Source organism: Notolabrus celidotus, chromosome 5 (genome assembly GCF_009762535.1).
Source record: "Notolabrus celidotus isolate fNotCel1 chromosome 5, fNotCel1.pri, whole genome shotgun sequence".
NCBI classification, from domain to species: domain Eukaryota; kingdom Metazoa; phylum Chordata; class Actinopteri; order Labriformes; family Labridae; genus Notolabrus; species Notolabrus celidotus.
Genome location: NC_048276.1, coordinates 16,906,167 through 16,926,803, shown reverse-complemented (window position 1 = coordinate 16,926,803; position 20,637 = coordinate 16,906,167). Strand labels below are relative to the sequence as shown.

Here is a 20,637-nt window from a genome sequence, read left to right as displayed (position 1 = left end):
GATAGGGAGATGGCTGGGAGTTTAATCAGTGACTACTGCGATGAGAAATATTGCCTCCCTATAATGGGCACACAACACTGGCCTCAACCGGAGTCCCTATTTTTACACTTTTGATATAATTCAGCTTTATATTTTACAAGTTACAAAATAGTTACACAATTTATATATACTGTATGTTGCTGTTATTTAGAAATGTTTCATAAAAATATTTTTTCCTTTCTTTCTACTAGAATCAAGGGGCGTGTCCAGAGAGGCAGCCAGGGATGGCAGGGGCCCTTCTAAAACCTTACTGGACACTCTTGGTGCCACCCCAAAATCTTTAACCGTTGTTGGAGGAGGGACCTACTGTGTGTTGAAACAACTTCTTGGTTGTGTCGGTAAATATCTTGGACACACTTACACACACCACACACACATATACACACAAATGAATAAATACATACAATTATACTTATTTATTTAATTTGTTTATTTTGTTTATTTATTTTTTTAGCCCTTAGCAAACATAATAATACTGCCCATCTGCTTTGTTATTCTGAATACAGCATCTTTGCACTGCTTTAATGTTATTGGTCATTACTTGAATGTCAGTTGTCAAAAAAGATATGATGAATAGAAAAAGAATGGCTGAATAAATGACTCTTATCCATAAATGTGCAAAGAGACATCATGCCACCCATGAACAATTAAGTGCACCCGGCAGAGCCCCCCCCCCCGCTCCAAAAAAGTCTGGACACAACCCTGCTAGTGCCAAGGTTTTTTTTCCACAGAATTGTATTTCCAATGAAAACTTGCTGCTGCTGGACCATCATTTTTCAGTTTGGGATTGATAAAGTCCATCTACCTATCTTCATATCTATCTATCTATCTATCTATCCATCTATCCATCTATCCATCTATCCATCTATCCATCTATCCATCCATCCATCCATCCATCCATCCATCCATCCATCCATCCATCCATCCATCTATCCATCCACCCATCCATCCATCCATCCATCCATCCATCCATCCATCCATCCATCCATCCATCCATCCACACACAGTAATTCAGCATCTACCAAAAACAGGAATAAGAGTGTGGTTGTTTGGTAAGAAGTAACACTATAGAGCTGAGAACAGATTTATTGATATCAATATATACTGTACATAGAATATATACAGTTTCATTTTGGATATACAAATCACATCCAATAATAAATACACATCTGGAATGCATACAACATCTGAAACAGAAGTGACCTTACAAACAGAATGTTATTGCAGTAGCATTGTAGCTCTTTTATTGCCCTCAAGTGTCAACTTTTTAATGCGATGTGTCATTGTTATGGAGTTCTGCACAAGCCAAATGAGCAACATTACATCTGTGCTGCTGTGCTGCTGTGCTGCTGTGCTGCTGTGCTTCCTTGTAACATAATTGCTCAGTGAACCCTGCTTGTTTACATCCTGATGGACACAATTAACATTTTGATTCATATTTCTGAAGTCACATGCATCTCCACTGAAGATCTTTTTAAATGAACATGTGCTGCTTGCAATGTTCATTACGTCACCTCTTATATCTGTCTGCATTGATTGTGCGTTGTATGTGAACTGTTTTCACATTTAATGGACAATGAACAAATAACCTGTTACCAAAATTCAGCATGCATGGTTCAGTGACAGTTTCTGAACTCATTGGACAACTACAATTGTAACTAAGCTGCATTATCCTTCAAGATTTACTACATCTGTGAAAAATAATGCCTGCAAAGATTCTGCATTTCGTCAAGCACAATGTTGTATTTTTTTTTTTAAATACACATCTTTGATATATAAAAAGATTAAAATCTTGGTGTTACAGTAAGTTTGTTCACAGCTTTGACACAATATTGCACTCATTAGCTGTCCCTATAAGACAATAAGGTGCATCTACATACAATAAATGTGACTGGTACATGGAAAACTCTTGTTTTATAGACTTTAAGATGTCAACATTAAGAAAAAAAAATATTCTCAAGTGAGACATTCACTTAGATTTTTACTGAGCACCTGTAACTTTCAAACAGAGCAAATCCTGAGCTCACAGATGGCTGCAGAGGATGCAGCGTGTATACTAGACTTTTTCATACTCAAAGTATTTACAAAAATATTATTTTTTTCTGGTATGGAGTGTTATTGAATTACCTTTTAAAAAGGCGAAACAGTCTCTCAGCCTCCAAGTACAATACTCACACTGTAGAAGAAATGCAGAGTTGAACAACTGAAACCAGTTAAAAGCATTTAAAGTACAGAGACTATACAGAACATGTTAAATCAATTGAAGATGTCATTGCTTATGATACCATCATCTCTGTCAAAAGATTGTTCATAGTGTGAGATGTATTTCTTTTTCTTTCCAAATGTAGAGAAGGTGTTGTAGACATCCAGCTCTCCTCTGGGTGCCAGCTTCAGAGTGCTGTAGTCAGACGTGGTGCCAGGTATATAGACATTGTGCTGGTAATCTGGAGGCTCAGAATGAGGCTGAGTGTACTTTGGAACCCAAGAGTAGTTAGGAACTGCTCCCTCTTGAAGAGACATCTTGCAGTCTGTAAAAATGTGCATAAATTACAGTTTGTATCGGCAGATTATTCCTGCAAAAAGCTCATATTTACATACAGTGTACTTGATCTGAATAAGGTGGCTTTAAAGGCATCTACTTAAAATTTGTTCTCGCAAAAAAAAGGCTAAACACTTCTTGCAGGGACTTTAGTAATCCTTGTGTTGATGTATTAAAATCCCCCTACAGTTTGTGGGTCGGGTATTATCTGCTTTTCAGTTTACTGTTTTATAATTCAGAATAAATCCCTAGGCTCAGACACAGGAGAGCCCCCGCGCCATCGCCCACTTTCATGTGTAATAAAGAGCAGTAACCACCTACCTTTCATGTGGTTTCCCCAGGTCCAGTACTGAGGAGCTACAGGGCAAGAGAATCCTTCAGCATCATACTTTTGTTGACGGGAGAGAGTGCCTTCCATGTTTGCTGAACTATACCTGCAGAGATAAAGATACAGCACCATGATAAGTCTGATTGTGTCTTTGTAACAACATGTACTGTAAGTGTAATGCAATTGGTGCATGTGTGTTTACCTCTTGTAGGCTGAGTTGCGTTGGTTCTTGGTCAAGGTCCAGTCCTTGTTTGAATACTTGAGCTGCACAGTTGAAACAAAAAACGTTGATTAGTGATATCTAGATGCAATGATTTTATTTGTAATTTTCATTTTATTTGTTATTTGGATCCCCATAAGTTACCACCAATTTAGCAACTACCCTTTCTGGGGTCCACTCATGCAAATATGTACAATCCGCATGCAATCCCCATTAAAAATGCATATAATATTGCTAGTATCTTATTTAAAAAGGATATACTCTACATTCACAGTTAAAAGTCACATGCATTTTATCTCTTGTAGGTGTCAGATAAGTTCCATAGGAAAACATAAAGTCTAACAAAGTTAAAATGTTGAGAAAAGATGGAAGAATGAAGAGAAGCCTTTGAGTTATGTTCTTTCCAGGCGATTAAAAAAGTTATGATATGCATCTCTTGCATTGGCAGGCCATATAAGTAACATTATCATGATGAAAAAGATGCAGCAAAATGAATTCTCTAAATAAATTAGTAACTAATCTGCTCATGCAGCTAATGCGAGGTTATACAGTTGTGTATGGATGTTCTGATGCTATTGACTACAGCAAGATCAAAAGACAGCTTCAAGTCTGTGATAAAAATATGCATCTCTTTTATCTTGGCAACACCTTTTATGCGGATGTCATGTACCTTGACACACTGTGGTAATTTACCCAGACTGCAGGGTATGCTGTCACAACATGTGGGTTGTTTGAGGCTATATATTCTAATGGATTTCTTGCATCAAACATTTCAGAGAAGTAATGCATCTAATGTTGGTTTTACCATCTAGATAACAAACAAGTTCAAATATAGCCTGGTTGAACAACTTGATTTAGGATGCTCATTTGATTATATTTAAAACATTCAATTGCAATAATTTTTGATTAAACTATAGGCTGTATTACTCATGGATGTAGTATCAATGATGTAATTCACTGGTTTCTGAAGAGGTGTTATGAAGCCTATCAATGGTGGGCCCCTTAAGTGGAAATGCTGACTCAACCTTCCCTAAAACTACTCACAGGCAAAGAGATGGAGCTGAGGTGGGCTTTGGGCCAATGTGCCTGATGTCAGTTAATTTATTCATAACTCTAATGCTTGATATCTGTAAAATGATTAAATAGAAATCAACTGCTTACAGTGTGTTCGAACAAAGAAATGAGCAAGTGTGACAAATATCATTTTTGTACCGGGTTGCAAACTTGTTTAATTCTACTGCAAAAATTGCTGTTTTAACATGCAGGTCAATGGGGATTTGGTGGCTTTTGGTGCAAGCCTCAAGTGGGCACTTGAGGAACTACAGTTTTGTGCATTTTGGAATTAGCTGAATTTTTCAACACCATAACACAGATATCAACTGTCATACAAGCATTTTTAAGACAAATACAAAGATCCTGTGAGGCTCTTTTAGTTTGTGTTGACTTTGGTGCCCCATATGGACAATGTGGTAGCTCTTATCTCTGTGTTGGTTTTGTCCTTTACAAGAGTAGGAAGTTTTTTCTGAAAAATAAATCTAATTTACTGTTTTTTTAAAGTCAAATGTATCACTCATTGTGGAAATGCGGTTTGCAAAAAGAAGAAAGGTTAACAACAGCAAGCTATAAATTACCTGGTCTGGCACACACCCCTGGCAGAGGTTACAGGCTTTACGGAATATTGAATACAAATGATCAGTGTTTTCAGTGATACTCTCATTTGAAGTTGTAGGTCATAGAGAGGCATTGCTGTTACTTTCTGTTTCAAAACCAGTTCAAAACTCCTTGCAGGAGCTTTAATAAAAGTTAGACCGAGGGATGACTAGTGTTCTAGTTTTGGGATAAGTGTACTACTTAAGTGATATGATAACATAAATATCCCCCTCCACCATGTCTTTTTGTATGTTTGGGTATATTTCAGTGGGCTATATTACCTCATTTGGGGTCGTTGCTCTGTTGTTGGCCAGCTCATTCCGGTCCAGCGCGCTCCAGCCAGAGGTCAGATAGTCTGTGCTCTTGGCGTTGTTCTGCTGTACTGACATCACTGGGCTGCAGGGTTTGAGGAACATGAAGTCACTTTTGGACGATTCTGGGGTCAGACACATTTTGTAACAGTAGACCTGCGGAACTGCGCCGTTGCTGGTTGAATCTGCGCAGCCGGGTGCGCCTGCGGACATCCGAATGTTCAGGTTGGACTTTTTGAACACTTCTGAGGTGGTGGATGCTTCTGAGCGTGTGCAGCAACCGCTGCAGCAGCCTGAACTCATGGAGGGAAATTTGGACTCTCTGTTGGACGGTCTGCCCTTCAGTCTGCGCACTGTAACCAGGACGATTATAGCCACCAGAAACGTGAAGGATATTGCGCCCAGAGACACGATTAAGTAGAGGGTGAAGTTAGAACTGTGATGCGGGCTTAGTGACAGGTCACCCAAATCGGGCTGTAAATCTGGCAGGCTGTCAACCACTGACAGGATGATGGAAACTGTGGCCGAGAGGGGCGGCTGACCATTGTCCTTCACGAGAATGACCAGTCTATGCCTCGTGGGGTCTTTCTCCACCAGCTGGCGGATTGTCCTGATTTCCCCCGTGTAGAGGGCTACGCTGAACAAGCTTGGATCTGTTGCTTGGAGCATCTGATAAAAGAGACGCGAGTTTTGACCCGCGTCTGCGTCCACTGCGCTGATTTTGGTGACAAGGTGACCGGCGTCTGCATATCTGGGCAATGATTCGCTGGGTGCTGTGCCATTTCGGGTGACTGGTGAAACAATAACAGGTGCATTATCGTTCTGGTCCAGAATGAAGATATTTACCGTAACGTTGCTGATCAGAGGCGGGAAACCTGCGTCTTGCGCCTGAACCGTGATCTGAAAGTTTTTAAGTTGCTCGTGGTCAAACGATCGCAGTGCGTAAATGTTCCCGTTGTCTGAGTTGATGGACACATACGTGGACATGGCCATTCCCTGAATATCAGCATCCATTATAGAGTAGGAAAGGTATGCGTTTTGGCCAGAATCGGGATCCTGCGCTGTCACAGAGCAGATAGAAGCACCCGGCGCGTTATTCTCTGTCAGATACACAGTATACGAGGGCTGCTTGAAGCGAGGCGCGTTATCATTTACATCAGACACTTGGACCAGAATAGTTTTCCGCGTGAATAAAGGTGGAGAGCCCATATCTCTGGCAGTGAGGGTGATGTTGTACTCAGCGACTCCCTCTCTGTCCAGAAAATCCGAAGTTACTAATGTGTAGTAGTTCTTAAAGGATGAGTGGAGTTGAAATGGGACATGATGGGGGATCTCACAGTCCACATTCCCGTTTTCACCTGAGTCTTTGTCCATTACGCTAATGACAGCTATCACTGTTCCCGGGGGTGCGTCCTCCTGGACAGGTGTGGACACGGATGTGAGGATCACCTCTGGGAGGTTGTCGTTTTTATCCAAAACATTCACTAGCACTTTACAGTGAACTGCCACAGCCGATGGGCCTTTATCTTTAGCTTGAACATAAATTTCATGCATCCTAGCCTTTTCATAATCTATAACGCCTTTGACTTTGATTTCCCCCGTGCGCGCGTCTACACTGAAGAGCTGGCGCACTTTGAGTGGAGCGTGGCCGCTGAATGAGTAGGTTATATCAGCATTGGGACCCTCGTCTAGATCGGACGCATTGAGTTTTATAACAACTGTGCCTTTTGGTGCGTTCTCAGCAAGTCTAACTCTGTAAAATGACTGATCAAACACAGGCGCGTTATCATTTGCATCCAAAACTGTGATATCAATTTGCGCAGTGCCGGATCTCTCCGGCGCGCCCCCATCCACCGCAGTTAGGACCATTTGATGCGCACTTTGCTGCTCTCTGTCCAGTGAGCTCTGTAGGACTAACTCTGCAAATTTACTGCCATCACTGCGCGTCTGTATATCCAAAAGAAAATGTTCATTTACGCTCAGTAAATAGGTGCGCAACGAGTTGGAACCGACGTCCAAATCCTGTGCGCTCTCAAGTGGGAAACGAGATCCTGGCACAGCCGACTCTGATATGTCCAGATTGAACTCGCTCCATGGGAAGCTAGGAGAGTTATCATTTACGTCCAATATTTCCATCTCTACCCTGTACAGCTCCAGAGGGTTTTCTATGACCACCTGCAGGTGAAAGGAACAGGACAAACTCTGCTCGCATAGTTCCTCACGGTCAATTCTTTCATTGACAAATAAAACTCCGTTTTCCAAATTCACCTCCACATATTGCTTCCTGGCTCCCGAGACTAACCGGAATCTGCGCGCAGAGAGCTTGTTCAAATCCAAGCCCAGGTCCTCTGCAATATTGCCAATAAAAGCTCCATGCTCCAACTCCTCAGGGATAGAGTAGCGGATCTGTCCCCGGGCTGCATCCAAGACACAAGTGAGCAACGCTAAACGGCACACTGCGTGCCATTTCCCAAATAGACTCTTCTTCGCTCCTGGTGTGTCCATCTGTAGGCTGAAGCAAAGCCGTATCTCACACCAAACACTGAGTCTGAAGTGTGCTCATACGGGATGAAATGTGCAAAATATAGTCTGGTATAACTTGACATTGGCGGGACTGGCACAGCGTCTGTCTGCCTGAGAGAAAAGAGAGGGGAGAGAAAGGGATGTGCAAGGGCTACTAGCCTATCTCAGATTAGTGTGCGCTCTGTGTGTCTGTGTGTGCGTTTGTTTATTATTGGCCCTACTGTTCCAATAGGAGGGAAAACGACATCTGCTCGGATAATCTTTCCTGCCTACTAGCCCGATCAAATTCATGTCACAGTCTCCAGGCTCTGACCGCGGGTCAAACACTAGATTCAATTTCTTCTAAGACTGATTCATCATTTTGAAGAGATATATTTTAGCATAATCGGATATAAACCAATCATCCTGCAGCAAATTTGCTCTGACTCATAAACTTGAAAAAAGTTACACTTCTCTTTTGATTCTCGAGCTGCGATGCAGTTTACACTTATTGCTATACTAAATCTATTGCTTTAAAGAAAATGAATGGGAAATTAAAATACTATTAGTTGATTATGTCTAAAAGAATAGCAGGAGAGGGACAACATCTTAAACAGACCCTTCCCTATGAAAAAGATTAAAGCTATCACTCAGAATGACATAAACATTCTTTCTTGATCATTCTCAGAAAAAAAACAATATTGATTTTTTTATAGAAACAGTTATTTATCTATATTATGACTCTAAGGAGTCTTTTTTTAGGTTACTCAGAACGGGTTTGAAGTCTCTAAGTTGAAAAATTGGGCTCAGGAAGCAGCTCATATTCCCAGACGTCATTGCAGAACCCTGGCAGCAGTTCCTCTTGTTTAAAACAGGTTTTTTTCTCCAGCATATTTTATTGCATTAATACTCAAACAGAGCAGTTGTATCTGTTTACCATCCACCTCAATGTATTCTCCACTCGGTTGCTCTAAAAAACCCAGTTCCCCTGGTTAAAAACTGAAAACACAATCTGTCTGCAGGAATGAAGCTGCAGCAGATGGTGAGGTTTTCCACGGGCTCATGCTCTTTTTAATTAATGGAATGGAGATTAGAGGGCATTTTCCCTGGATCATTAGTGAACAGAGGAATTAAGACATTTTGTGAGGAATAATCCCAGGGCTATCCATGTGATGCACATGTGGTTTTCTCTCTGTGGTCATACTGACCTGCTTTTCACAGCCTAAGTGCATGGCATCACTTACTCATTGCAGAGACTAAGTAGCTTGGATAAGGGGACACAACCACCACATTTAGGGATCAAAAATACAAAAGAGATTATCTCTCATGTCCCTGTCTCTCTTGCACACACACACATGCACACACAATATCTCCCACTCGTCCCTCTCTCCCTCCCTCTTGTTTCACTCAAGGGCAAAAGTAGAATATCAATCCCTTTGTCTTTAACTACTTTCCAGCTTTAAACTGTGGGATTAGAGTAGGTTAGCCTATATTCTGCAGCTTTTAACACTTAAGCGGTTTTAGTTGCATGGAAACTGTGTTGTGCATTCTGCCCAAATGGAAAAATGTCTCTCATGTAACATGTTCTGAGTGCAACTAATTATTTCTGAATTCTACTTAACCTCCTGAGAAACATTACAGATGCTGTGCACCACCTGGTATGAAGAGCCAACAGCAAATTGACCGTGAGGACTTCTCACATGATTGACTGCTGTGGTTATGAGCAGAAATTCTGCTATCTATGCTCCGGTTTGCTTCGACACACGTTACAAATATAACAGACATGCAATGGGAAAAAGGTGTTAAACAAAGGCATGGAATAATATAGGGACTGTGAAACAAGGCCGTATGGTTTTCAGTCTGGTGATCAGAGAAAGGTTATGGCTATATTTTGCTAGTGTGAGAATTTGATGCATACATTCAAATGTGGGTCAGCCCGGAAGAAAGTGTTGGTGTCAGTTTATCAAGTGCACTCAACTGAACAAATAATATTACCAAAGTCGAGGATTCTGGCTCCAATTCCATCTGTAAACATAGTTTTTCATTAATAAATTAAGCAATTCAATAGTCTGCAAAAAATCCATTTGGATATTGCTTCATGCGCATGGGTGATTGTGTTTATTATTTAAGACTTTGTTGCACCACAAAAATGTTGTTCTTTCCTTCCCTCAGAGTTTAGAAAATTGGATACTGAGAGAAATTAGAGGAGATGAGACGTAAAGTCCTCTTTCTTTATTTGAGTTAAACACAAATTGCTAGGAGGTCAGTATCTTGATCTATTATTCTTACAGTGATTCTGTTTACCTCCCTATGATGAAAAAGTAGCTTTAGAGATTCATGTGATTTCCTCTTCTCCTGAGGTCCCATGAATTTAGAGGCACAATAGTTTTCATGGGATCGCATTGAAGCAGGCTCAGTGGATTTTTGAAACTCAAAATGAATGTCAGTGAAGAGATACTGTAGCAAGCTGGTATTTGGCTCTGAAAGCCTCTGGAAACATCAACACAAAATTCTTGTCCAGGCACGACAGTCTCAGGAAAGTGAGAGGTAGAGCCAGAAAAGGACTGTTTTGTTTTGCTTTTCGCTCCTTTTCCCTACTCATGTGTGCATGAGGCAATCACCACCTCACTGAACAGTGACATTATAACACCTTGTTGCCATGGCACCAAGTGTAAACAGCATGTACAATGCATGCAGTCCTTAGAAAGAAGCTGAGAGTAACATATGGGACTTTTATGCTCTTATAGCATTTCAGATTGGCTCCTAAAGTCGAAACCGACTTTGAACTTTGAATGTCAACGGATGTCACCTTTCTAAAGGGTTCACAAGCTGTGTTTAAAAGTTTGATTTGTTTACTTGTTTCTCAACAACCTGGCAACCTCAAATTTGTCAGGTTGTCTTCCTTCAGCATCACAATTGTTTTGTCATTAAGCTGGCCTCCTAAATCCATCAGGAACCCCCCTCAAAACAGACTGTTTGACAATTTGGTTGTCAGTTTTGGTCAGACATTTACAAAAGAATCCTTGTATTGTTATTACCAATAAACACATTTGCATATTTTTGTAGCCATTATATTATTTGGTCCAAACACTGGTATTTTCTGCAAAGATGCCATTAAAGAAAAGACTGGAATGAGCACTATTTTGCAAATGAGGAAGAAAATGTCTCAGACTCGGAGATTACAGAGCAATTCAGGTCACCGCCGGATGCAGAGAGGCTAAACAATTACCCCACCAAGCAGATGTCTCCGAGCTACAACACAGCAACACCACGCATCAATAGAGACTGCTCAGTCTGTGTAGCATGGACTTGTTTCCCAAGAGGACGAAGTGTTAGACAGCCAATTTGAGAGGCTTCTCCTCTGTTGCTATGATCATTAGTTTAGGAGGAAGGAGAGGCAGACTGCAGACAGGAGAGGAGTTTGACCTGCAGATTTGACCTATCATAAGGCCTGGTGTTTTCATTGTGAGGCTTTCAGCTATTGCTTTGGTAGTTTTTCATCAACAATATCACAGATGTCCTTTCATTTCTTACTTTCTTATTTTCATACCCATGTCTAATACTGGAGCATTCTTGTTGTTAATTAGATTCTTGTTTCATCATTAAAAAAAGCTGACATAAAAGGTTTGAAAAAATACATAGAAATGTTCTTAATGGTGTTTCTTTCAGTTTGTGCTGAAAAGAGAGCTTAGTCTATGTTACACTTGCAAGTAGCACAAAGTGAAGTAAGTGTTCTGCTTTGTTCCAATTTTGTATTATATACTAAATTTTTTAGTATATTGTCTTGCCAGCAAAAACAGACCATCTGGACACTACTGTGATGTGACAGTTGGGCCTTTAAATCAGAGTTGCTGATACACAGTCTTTTTGTAGCATATGCAACTTTACTTCAGAATTCTTGCAGCTTGCAGAGACTGAAGGACACTTTAATTTGGATTTAGTTGTGGCAGCTTCAACAACTAATTAATGTTTATAGCTTTTAAAAGAAATGACTATCCATGTGTTATATGACATCAGTAAAAAGTGCTTTTTCTGAGCCAGTTGTCAAAAACTATGGAATCAATTTGCTATAATACAAAACAGAGAAAAACAGCAAATAAACATAATTGAACACCTGAAATAAAGATAATTTTTTACATTTTGCTTAATAAATGACATTATTGCTTCTTTAAATTGTGATTAGTTTCCATCAATTGACTAACAGTGTCTGCACTAAATCCACCACTTGTCTGGGAAGTATTCATAGCCTTTATTTAGAGGCTTTGCACACCCACAGCAAACCCACACCGGTGATTTAAGTGTTTTGGCTGATTAGACCATTTATCAGGACTGACTGTGCCTGTACAGGCTGTCTTCATCCACACCCCACTCACTCTACTGTTATTGTTGTTGTCGCACCTGTTTGTGTGGGACAAGTTACACCTCTATCACATACGAGGTCCTGTGACATCAAGTTAATTACACCCACATTAAACGTGAGCAGAGGTCTGATCAGCCACAGAAAACTCCCGTGTTTGTGTGCAAGAGCTGAAAGTTACAGGAGCAATAGACCATTCTCACAGATGTCATTTTTTTTACCATGTCACAGCTGGAAAATAAGCACAGGTGTAAAGAATAAAATTAACAATGTCTGAAATCTATTACGCTGCTCCAGTTCCAGGGATCCTTTATTGTGCATGCGTCTCACTGTTACACTGCCATGGCTTACAGAACCATCATTAAAGTTATTAGTCACACCAGTGCTTTCCCCCACTCCCACAATCTAAAATATCTCCCTTTCAAAAGGCCTTTACATCAGTGTAGCAGTGCTGCATTATACAAGAACAATCCTGCACTCAAGTTTGCTCTCACTTGAATTCAATGTTCAATTTTAAAGAACTCTATATAGCAAAACTATGAATTATATTACCAAATGATCAAATATAGTTATCACTCTCACTTAAGGTATAGCTGATAGATCCAGAGCAATACATCATAACGTGTATGCAATGTACAAGTAGCACTGAACCATAACAGTCAAATTACCCAATTGTTGCCATTTTTTGGTGTTTCTGGGTAAAATTATATAGCACAATATCTTTTTTTAATTTTTTATTTAATGTATTATGGTAGTGGGATTTCACAGTTTTCATTGGTCTAAGTAGAACTATTTTTTTCCCACCGTCTATATTATTATCTTCTCACTGGAACTTGAAGTATTTAAAAGCTTTGGTTGCGATCCCTTTTTAGTATTTTATTTTTTGTATGTAAACCTTTATCAGCGTAATAGCTGGTGAAGTGACATATAATATATTTGCCAAATAATGTCACTTTAAACAGAACAAATACCCATGTTAACTGAAATAGCTCCTTTTCAATACCAAAGTAACTTCACTCTGGTATATATATAACTGCATGATAAATGTAGGTCTAGTCATTTCATGGCATTCTTGGTTTATTTCCATATGTTTATTAGCCTCAACAGTTACAGGGAGCTTTTACACTGCAAAAACTCAAAATCTTACCAAGTGAAATTGTTTCATTTTTAGTCTAAATGTCTTATCCCACTTGATTTAAGATACATTTACTTAACAAGTAACATTTGAGCGAGATAGAGGGACGTGTTTTAAGACATCTTAAATATCTTAAGACAAACAATCTTGAAATGATCTTGTTTTGAGTTGTAATTTAGAAGGTTTATTTTTCATTTCATACATTTTTTAAGCAGAGAGCTTATTTGTAGAAGAAAGATAATCTTTATTTAAGACAAACACTTTACTTGATTTAAGTAAATGTATTTTATTGGAGAATCTATCAGAAAACAGCTCCATTGATAAAAGAAAGAAAGAAAGAAAGAAAGAAAGAAAGAAAGAAAGAAAGAAAGAAAGAAAGAAAGAAAGAAAGGAAGAAAGAAAGAAAGAAAGAAGGACAGAAACTACATGCACACAATGAAACACCTACTTCTGAGCATAGCTGGCTTATCCTAAAAAACAACATGACTGAATATTATTATATCCAGCTAACTATAAGAAGACATTACATCTCAAAATGCTCAAATTAAACTTTGAATCTTATTTCAAGTACAAGATGGTCTTAAACCCATAGATGTGCTGCTATAATACAACTCAAATTAAGGTGAATATATCTCAAATGAAGAAGTTGACATGAAATTTATTAGTGTAAAAATCTTTGTTTGAATGAAAAAATACTAATTGTTAGCATTCCTGGCTTATTCTGAGACACTAAGCTTTAAAATACGGATACAATATTGCTTAAAATAAGTTTTCCCTGCTAATTATAAGATCACAGTTTTCTAAATATTACTTTTTATTTTAAGAAATCTTACCAAGCAATTTTCACTTGTTCTATAGGCAGATTTTTTTGACTATTTCAAGGTAAAAGTACCTTGAAATAAGTTTTTTTTCCTTGTTTTTGGAGGGGCATTTTTTCCCAGTGTATTATTAATGGTAGCCCGAATGCACATGCGCACAGCACCTGGTGCCAATTTAAACGCCTCATTACAAACGCGCAAGTTTGGTTTGAACTCCCCGAAAAAATACCTGAATGAAAGCTAGACGGAGTATCAGCTTCCACCGCAAATTGTATTCTGTTGTCATAACTTAACACCTCTAATTTGACAGCAAGATGCAATAGTACCCGAGGACGTCACTGGGACGGGGAAAAGTGCCGCAAATCGAAAGAAACGCAAACAAACAGAAGCTTAATTAAACACATCTATGCAGCCAGCTTAAACCGGGTCAGTGTACACCGGTTCCAACGTCACTACAGGTTTGTTTAACTGCGTCATATTCGAGCTTAGCTGAGTTGTGAGGGGAGTTTGACAAATAAGTCCCATTAATGTTTCAGTGTGTCTTGTGCAGGTAGAAGCTACTTGCAACAAGACTGTTAATTGTCTTTCACTGTCGACATGTTCCAGCAGCAGTGTTGGACCTGTAACACATTGTAATATACTCAAAAGGGTTGTACCAAACTCTTTGTGCTGCATTTCTTCATGTGAGAGTTAACCATACTTTCTCCAAAATTTGTAGTGAAACTGGGCGACTCATGCTTCCGACTTTATGCTGCAACCCAGAGACAGACCCTATACCCTCAGGTGAACCGGGGACAGGAAAGATATTAAGATGTTAACACAAGACTGCCTACAGCGACACTGCGACAGTCATTTATTATAATGGTGAGTAGACTATTTCTTTTTCATTGTATTTCTATCCTCTATTGGGCTTCCAAGTACTTGTCTCAGTCCACTGTGTGGAATGTGAATGTTATAAGGCAGTCAGTGTGAGTGGTGTTCTCAGTGTTAATTTTTGATTCCTGTATTCTGGTATGGTTTCATTGCCCTTCACAGTAGAGCAGTCGAGTAATTCCTCCTTGTTCAACAGCCTCTAATCTTGCATATAAATCTTACTGAAACTTTTATTACCGACCCTTTGTGAGTTCAATCTTGGCCTTTCTTTGATAGAGACACCCTCATAACCCATCACAGGACAGTACAACAGCCATCAAAATGATATACTTAACTAAAATGAAAAATATTTAGGGTACCTGTAATGATAGGTATAGTTATGTGTCTATATAAAAGAGGTTGGTGAAAATATAAAACACACTTAACAATAAAATGAGACAAGATTCTGCAAAACCACACAATTAATAAGACCTCCCTAAAGTTTCACTGCAAATTGAAGATCATAACTTTAACGGTCATATTTATTGCAGTGTCGGTTTATTAGACTGTGTATACTTTACTTTGGTTTTTGTAATAAACTGGCAACTGAATGCAAATGTCAGGCCTGCATATTACACTTGCTCTGGCTCAGACAGGGCAAAGGGGCGCCCCTTGCTGTAAGTCTTGAAAATTGGCTGTTGCATCTTAGGCCCATGCAGTTCATATGAAATATGTTCATTGTCTTATTGTTGAGTGACTTTGAGTTGTGTTGAGTACTGTTCTTCTGAAGAGGCTTGTGAATGCTGGGTGCTGCATCACTGATGTTTGATCACTCTCACGGTTTTCCACTTCATGCTGTTTGGTCCTCAACACTTCTATCAATATATCAATAACAATTACATATTTTTTCACAACTTAAAACAGAAGCCTGCCTCATTCATAATTTGCTCCTTTGCTGATCTTGTACTCTAACACACCAAAATCTATTATCATGTCAGCTGTCTGCAAAGTGCACTCCTTATATCAGATAATCAATAACTGGCAATTCTCACCCAAGCATACCTGAGTAATTATCGACTCTCCTGGCTGAGTTTTGGTCCTTTTAAGTGTTATTTGCTCTGCAGTAACACAGCTTTCATGCTGCTGAAGTGGAAACTTTCCACTTTGACTTGCCCTTTAATGCTGGTGCCCTAAAGTTAACAAAATAAGATCCTGAACCTCATCATGGATCTTTGGTTGACTAGAGTTGCTTGCTCTAACAGATGCGAACACATACATTTATGAAACAAATCACTTGCTGTGCAATTAGCAAGGAGTGTGATAGTTAACATTAAATACCCATGAGCCCTCTAGCTATTGGTTGTAGACTTTGACAAAAGAGAACTTCTGGATTTTTGATAAAGGCAATCCTTCATTTAAATGACAATATAAAAGCCTTATGTTAGCTGAAATGGATATGCCTTAAAGGCCCTGGGAACAAAAACGTTCTACCTATGATATTTTAGACCATATGTAAATACGAAAATGTACTATGTAAAAATATTAGACCTCAACTTTGGTCCATTTTCAAACTATGTTCAATTACGTTTTTTAACACGTTTTCACACTGGGTTTTAAGGGGGCTGGTTTAACCTGATTTTTATTACGTATTGAAAATCCAACCAATCAGAAATGAAACACTGAGTCACGTGCACACATGTTCAACAAAACTACTCCGCTCAGACCGTCTCCTGCCTGTAATCTGTCTGTATAGCTGTCTCCCTGCTCTTTGCGCCTCTGTGCTCGTGTGCTCCTGTCTGCACATCCACAGATGAAGACGACAGCTTGTTGTCATTCCTCTATTTTCTAACTGGGGTGGTTAAAGCAGTCGTATTCATATGCTCTGCTCATTTCCCCAGGACTGGTTCACTAACTTTCCCCCAACAGCTCAGAGTTTAGCCAAACAGCTCCGTCTGACACCAGGAACTGAGCTCCTGCACTTCAGCCTCCGCTGCTCCGGGCATCCTAATGCCCTGGAGATTACGAAGTGATAAAAGTAATAAATGATATAAGTCCTGATTCTGAAGTATTTTGTAACTCAGCACTCAGAGACCATTTGAAATAAATAATTTTCAGATTCTGTAGTTTTAAGTCTTTAGATTCAGACGGCTCAAACATGCAGGCTGTGAACTCTCTCTTGACCTCTCAATCAAAGAGTTATCTTCCACACCCACACAGTCCTGAGAAACGAACTGACCTGTAAAATAAGCTGTTTTTGAAGCAAGTTTTTTCGTAGTTATGGATGTTTATTTTCACTCAGATCTTTGTTGAAGCTTGATTAGACATTTAATTTTGATATTCTATGTGAATTTTAAATATTCTATTTATGTTTCCTGAGGCTTTAAGAGTTGGGTATTATTGGGTCACTTCAAAAGTTGGAACAATTTATTGATAAAGAAACCAATTGATTAATAGTAAATTAATCGCTAACTTTATTTTTAAAGGATTAAGTGTGTGTCAAATATTTGCACATTGTAGCTTCTGAAATGTGAGGACTCGCCACTTTTCTATTTCATATATGAAAACAAATACAGAGATTCAGTTTTTTTGGACACCTGTTTAGTATAAGACGTTTTGAAGATGGCAGTTTTTGGCTTCTTTTTAAAAAAAGTTAAAGTTATGTTTTGGGCATTTTGCCTGTATTGGTAGGACGGTTGATGAGAGACAGGAAATGTGGGGAGTAATTCAGGACTTCCACCAGATCAGTGTCCGGTCCGTCTCCCATCCGCTGCAGTCCGGCTCTGTGCTCTCTTGTCTGTCAATACCCACCGGTTGGTTTTTCGGAATGCAGCACGGAGCAGGACCTCCGGGGAGCTGGAGTCATGTGACCAAGGTTCTCCCGCGGTAATCACTGAATCAACGTTTATCCGACTCCTCTCTTTATCCATGTTCTCTTTATCGTCCCCTGTTTTATTCTGAAAATTCACCGGATGTTATAATTTAATTTTGGTGCTTGACTTTGTGTCCCGAGAAGATCGATGCGTCGTGCTCCGGCATCCCGCAAAAATAGAAGTCTTGCGTATCTAATCCGGAGGGCTCCGACCTGCTGGATCAGAGACTCGGCCGGAACGCATAGGAGCGGATCCTGTGGAAGTTAACACATTGACTTAAAATAGAAACCTATCAGATCCGGTGCCGTGACGGATAAGAGGCGGATCTGGTGGAATTTGGCCGTAATTGTGGGTGCATTAAAGGCTGGTGGTTGGGAGTCGAATTAGCAACCTCTGCAACTTAGATTGTAGCCTCTGTACATAGGGCGCTTGCTTCAACGTACTCCAATTTTTTACCAACCGTGGAAACTCGTGCTATCATGTCTAAGGCATATATGTAATACTGGCACTCAGAGGGCCTTAAACTAATCAACATGCAACCCTCATTTCTTAGTAAACTGTATGAGACAAACAGACAAAAAAAATCCTCATATTGTATTCTGCAGGGTTCCCACGCGTCCTGGAAAACCTGGAAATCAGCTGACCAGTTTTCCAGTACTGGAAAACACCTGGAAAATGGGAGAAAAAGTAAAATGTCCTGGAAAATCACATATAGTCCTGGAAAATGATTCCAACATGGCTGCGTTTGACCTGACCCTATTAACAAAACACATCCCCATTCATTGAAAGTTGAGTGCACGCTGTGCTGGAAAAGACAGCTACACTGCACAACTTTTTTCACATCTTTTCTCCTTCACTTCATAATCATGCATTCACAGAAAATGGGGGTATATTGTTTATGTTTTATGGTACATTTGGCTCAATTACCGTACTCTAGCTCAGTTGTTCTCAAAGTGGGGTCCTGGGACACCTGGGGGTCTGCGAACCATAGCGTGGGGGTCCGTGAAATAATTTGAATACATTTCTAATAAATTATAAAATTGTGCTGTGTCATTACAAAACAGCATATACACCATTGTTATGATACCATTTGGTGGCTCGAAGGGATATGTGAGTCTTGTTACTGTTAATTTTCTGAAAGCGTTTAAGATCAATTACTTGAAAAGTATAAATGCTGTCATGTTGAGTCCACAAGGAATGAAATGACCCTCTGTTTTAAAGTATACAAGTGGTATTTACTTGATTCAAATTGAAGTGTTATCTGTTTATCACTATGGTACAGGTCTGAAGTATTTACATTGATACGTTTTACAATACAAATAGTTCCAAGGGCAACTAAGAGTGCAAATGGTAGTAAGCATGTGCTTTAGTGATGGGAAGTTGGGCTCTTTTCAGAGAGCCGGCTCTTTCGACTCTCAAACGGCTCTTAATTTAGGATCTTTTGTAGCCGTATATTTTTTACCTTAATTTTGCAAAAAATAATAGTTTGTGTTGAAAACCCTTTACGTACGGTGTTTTATGAGAAGCCTTATAATGCCCAATTGTGTGCATTTCCTCTGTTACAACATCATTCTCACCCTGATCCTAGGGTTATGATTAGGGTTAGGTGAGGGGAAGCGAACCTGTCCCCCGTAACAGGGGGCAGGAGGTGCACGGTGCCCCACCCCACCCGCCCCAAGTCGGCCGGGGCCGGTATGGTGGTGGTCTACGGTCATCGTGGTCAGTACGGTACTGGGGGCGACCACCCCTCTTCCCATACCGTACTTCTTGCCACTCACCATGAGCCGAGCTCATGGTGACGCTTTTATCGTTTTTAAACTATATAATTTTTTGTCTTTTTTGTTATTTTTTATATTTTTTAATATATATATATTTTTTTTTTTTTTTTTTTTGTGTTTTTCTGAACTTTTTATCAAAATATGAAATCCAAAATAAAATAATGCAATTAAAATTAAATTGCAAGTGTTTTAAACAAAATTCAATTCCCTAAAACTAAATTTAATTTATGCCCACGCACAACGTTTCGACCCCTTGGGTCTTCTTCAGGCCAGGGCATAAAGTGCTAAAATGCTTGCAGGCAAAAATGGAGCAGTTCTCCTATAAAAGGCCAGAGCAAAAGTGAGAAAGGCTTTCTCTTTCCTTTTAATTTATAGGCCTTTCTAAAAAGGCAAATGCAACACAAGTTTATTTTATGCATTTAACCAACTTGCTTTAACCCAGTAATGTTAACCCCATAGTTGCCAACTGTTTTTAATTTATATTACTAGAATGAATTAATGAAATAAATACATGAATCATTTATAAGCTTTTTTTAAAGACTATTAATATATGGACATAACTCAAATTAATTTATATATTTGTTTATTATATTTAAAATTATTAGTTAATATCCAATTTAGTATTGGGGGTGGGGTTAGGGTAAGGGTTAGGGTTAGGGTTAGGAAAGGTTGGGGTTAGGAAAGGTTAGGGTTAGTAGGGTTAGGAAAGGTTAGGGTTAGGGTTAGGGTTGGGAAAGGTTCGGGTTAGGGTAAGGTATGGGGATACGGTTCCGGTTAGGACCCAAGGTTCGGGTTAAGGTTAGGGTTAGGGTTAGGAAAGGTTCGGGTTAGGAAAGGTTCGGGTTAGGGTTAGGGTTAGGAAAGGTTAGGGTTGGGAAAGGTTCGGGTTAGGGTTAGGGTTAGGGTTAGGTATGGGGATACGATTCGGGTTAGGACCCAAGGTTCGGTTTAGGGTTAGGGTTATGATTAGGATTAGGGTTAGGGTTAGGGTTAGGATTAGGGTTAGGATTAGGGTTAGGGTTAGGATTAGGGTTAGGATTAGGTTTAGGGTTAGGATTAGGGTTAGGGTTAGGATTATGATTAGGGTTAGGGTTAGGATTAGGGTTAGGATTAGTGTTAGGATTAGGGTTAGGGTTAGGATTAGGGTTGGATTAGGGTTTTGATTAGGGTTAGGATTAGGGTTAGGGTTCCGGTTAGGACCCAAGGTTCGGGTTAAGGTTAGGGTTAGGGTTAGGGTT

General features: G+C 39.5%; 2 protein-coding genes across 7 annotated transcripts in view; one reads left to right on the top strand and one right to left on the bottom strand.

Moving 5' to 3' along the window:
- Nucleotides 1–20,637, top strand: part of LOC117812252 (protocadherin-1-like) — a 451,145-nt gene that overhangs the window by 135,293 nt on the left and 295,215 nt on the right. For 4 of the 6 annotated variants that reach the window (XR_004631169.1, XR_004631171.1, XR_004631172.1 and 1 more), the window contains 2 exons: nt 231–377; nt 14,618–14,763. The gene's annotated coding sequence lies outside the window, so the exon portion shown is untranslated. Of the gene's footprint in view, nt 1–230; nt 378–2,387; nt 2,412–2,919; nt 3,358–14,617; nt 14,764–20,637 lie in introns of those variants that run through there. The other 2 variants (XR_004631170.1, XR_004631173.1) reach the window with 2 other exon arrangements.
- Nucleotides 1,116–7,674, bottom strand: LOC117812255 (protocadherin-10-like). Its single transcript, XM_034682913.1, has 4 exons — nt 5,058–7,674; nt 3,109–3,170; nt 2,900–3,012; nt 1,116–2,567 (listed from the first exon to the last, which is right to left on the bottom strand). Exons 1-4 carry the CDS (start codon nt 7,590–7,592, stop codon nt 2,296–2,298), a joined length of 2,982 nt encoding a protein of 993 aa, XP_034538804.1. The 5' UTR covers nt 7,593–7,674; the 3' UTR covers nt 1,116–2,295.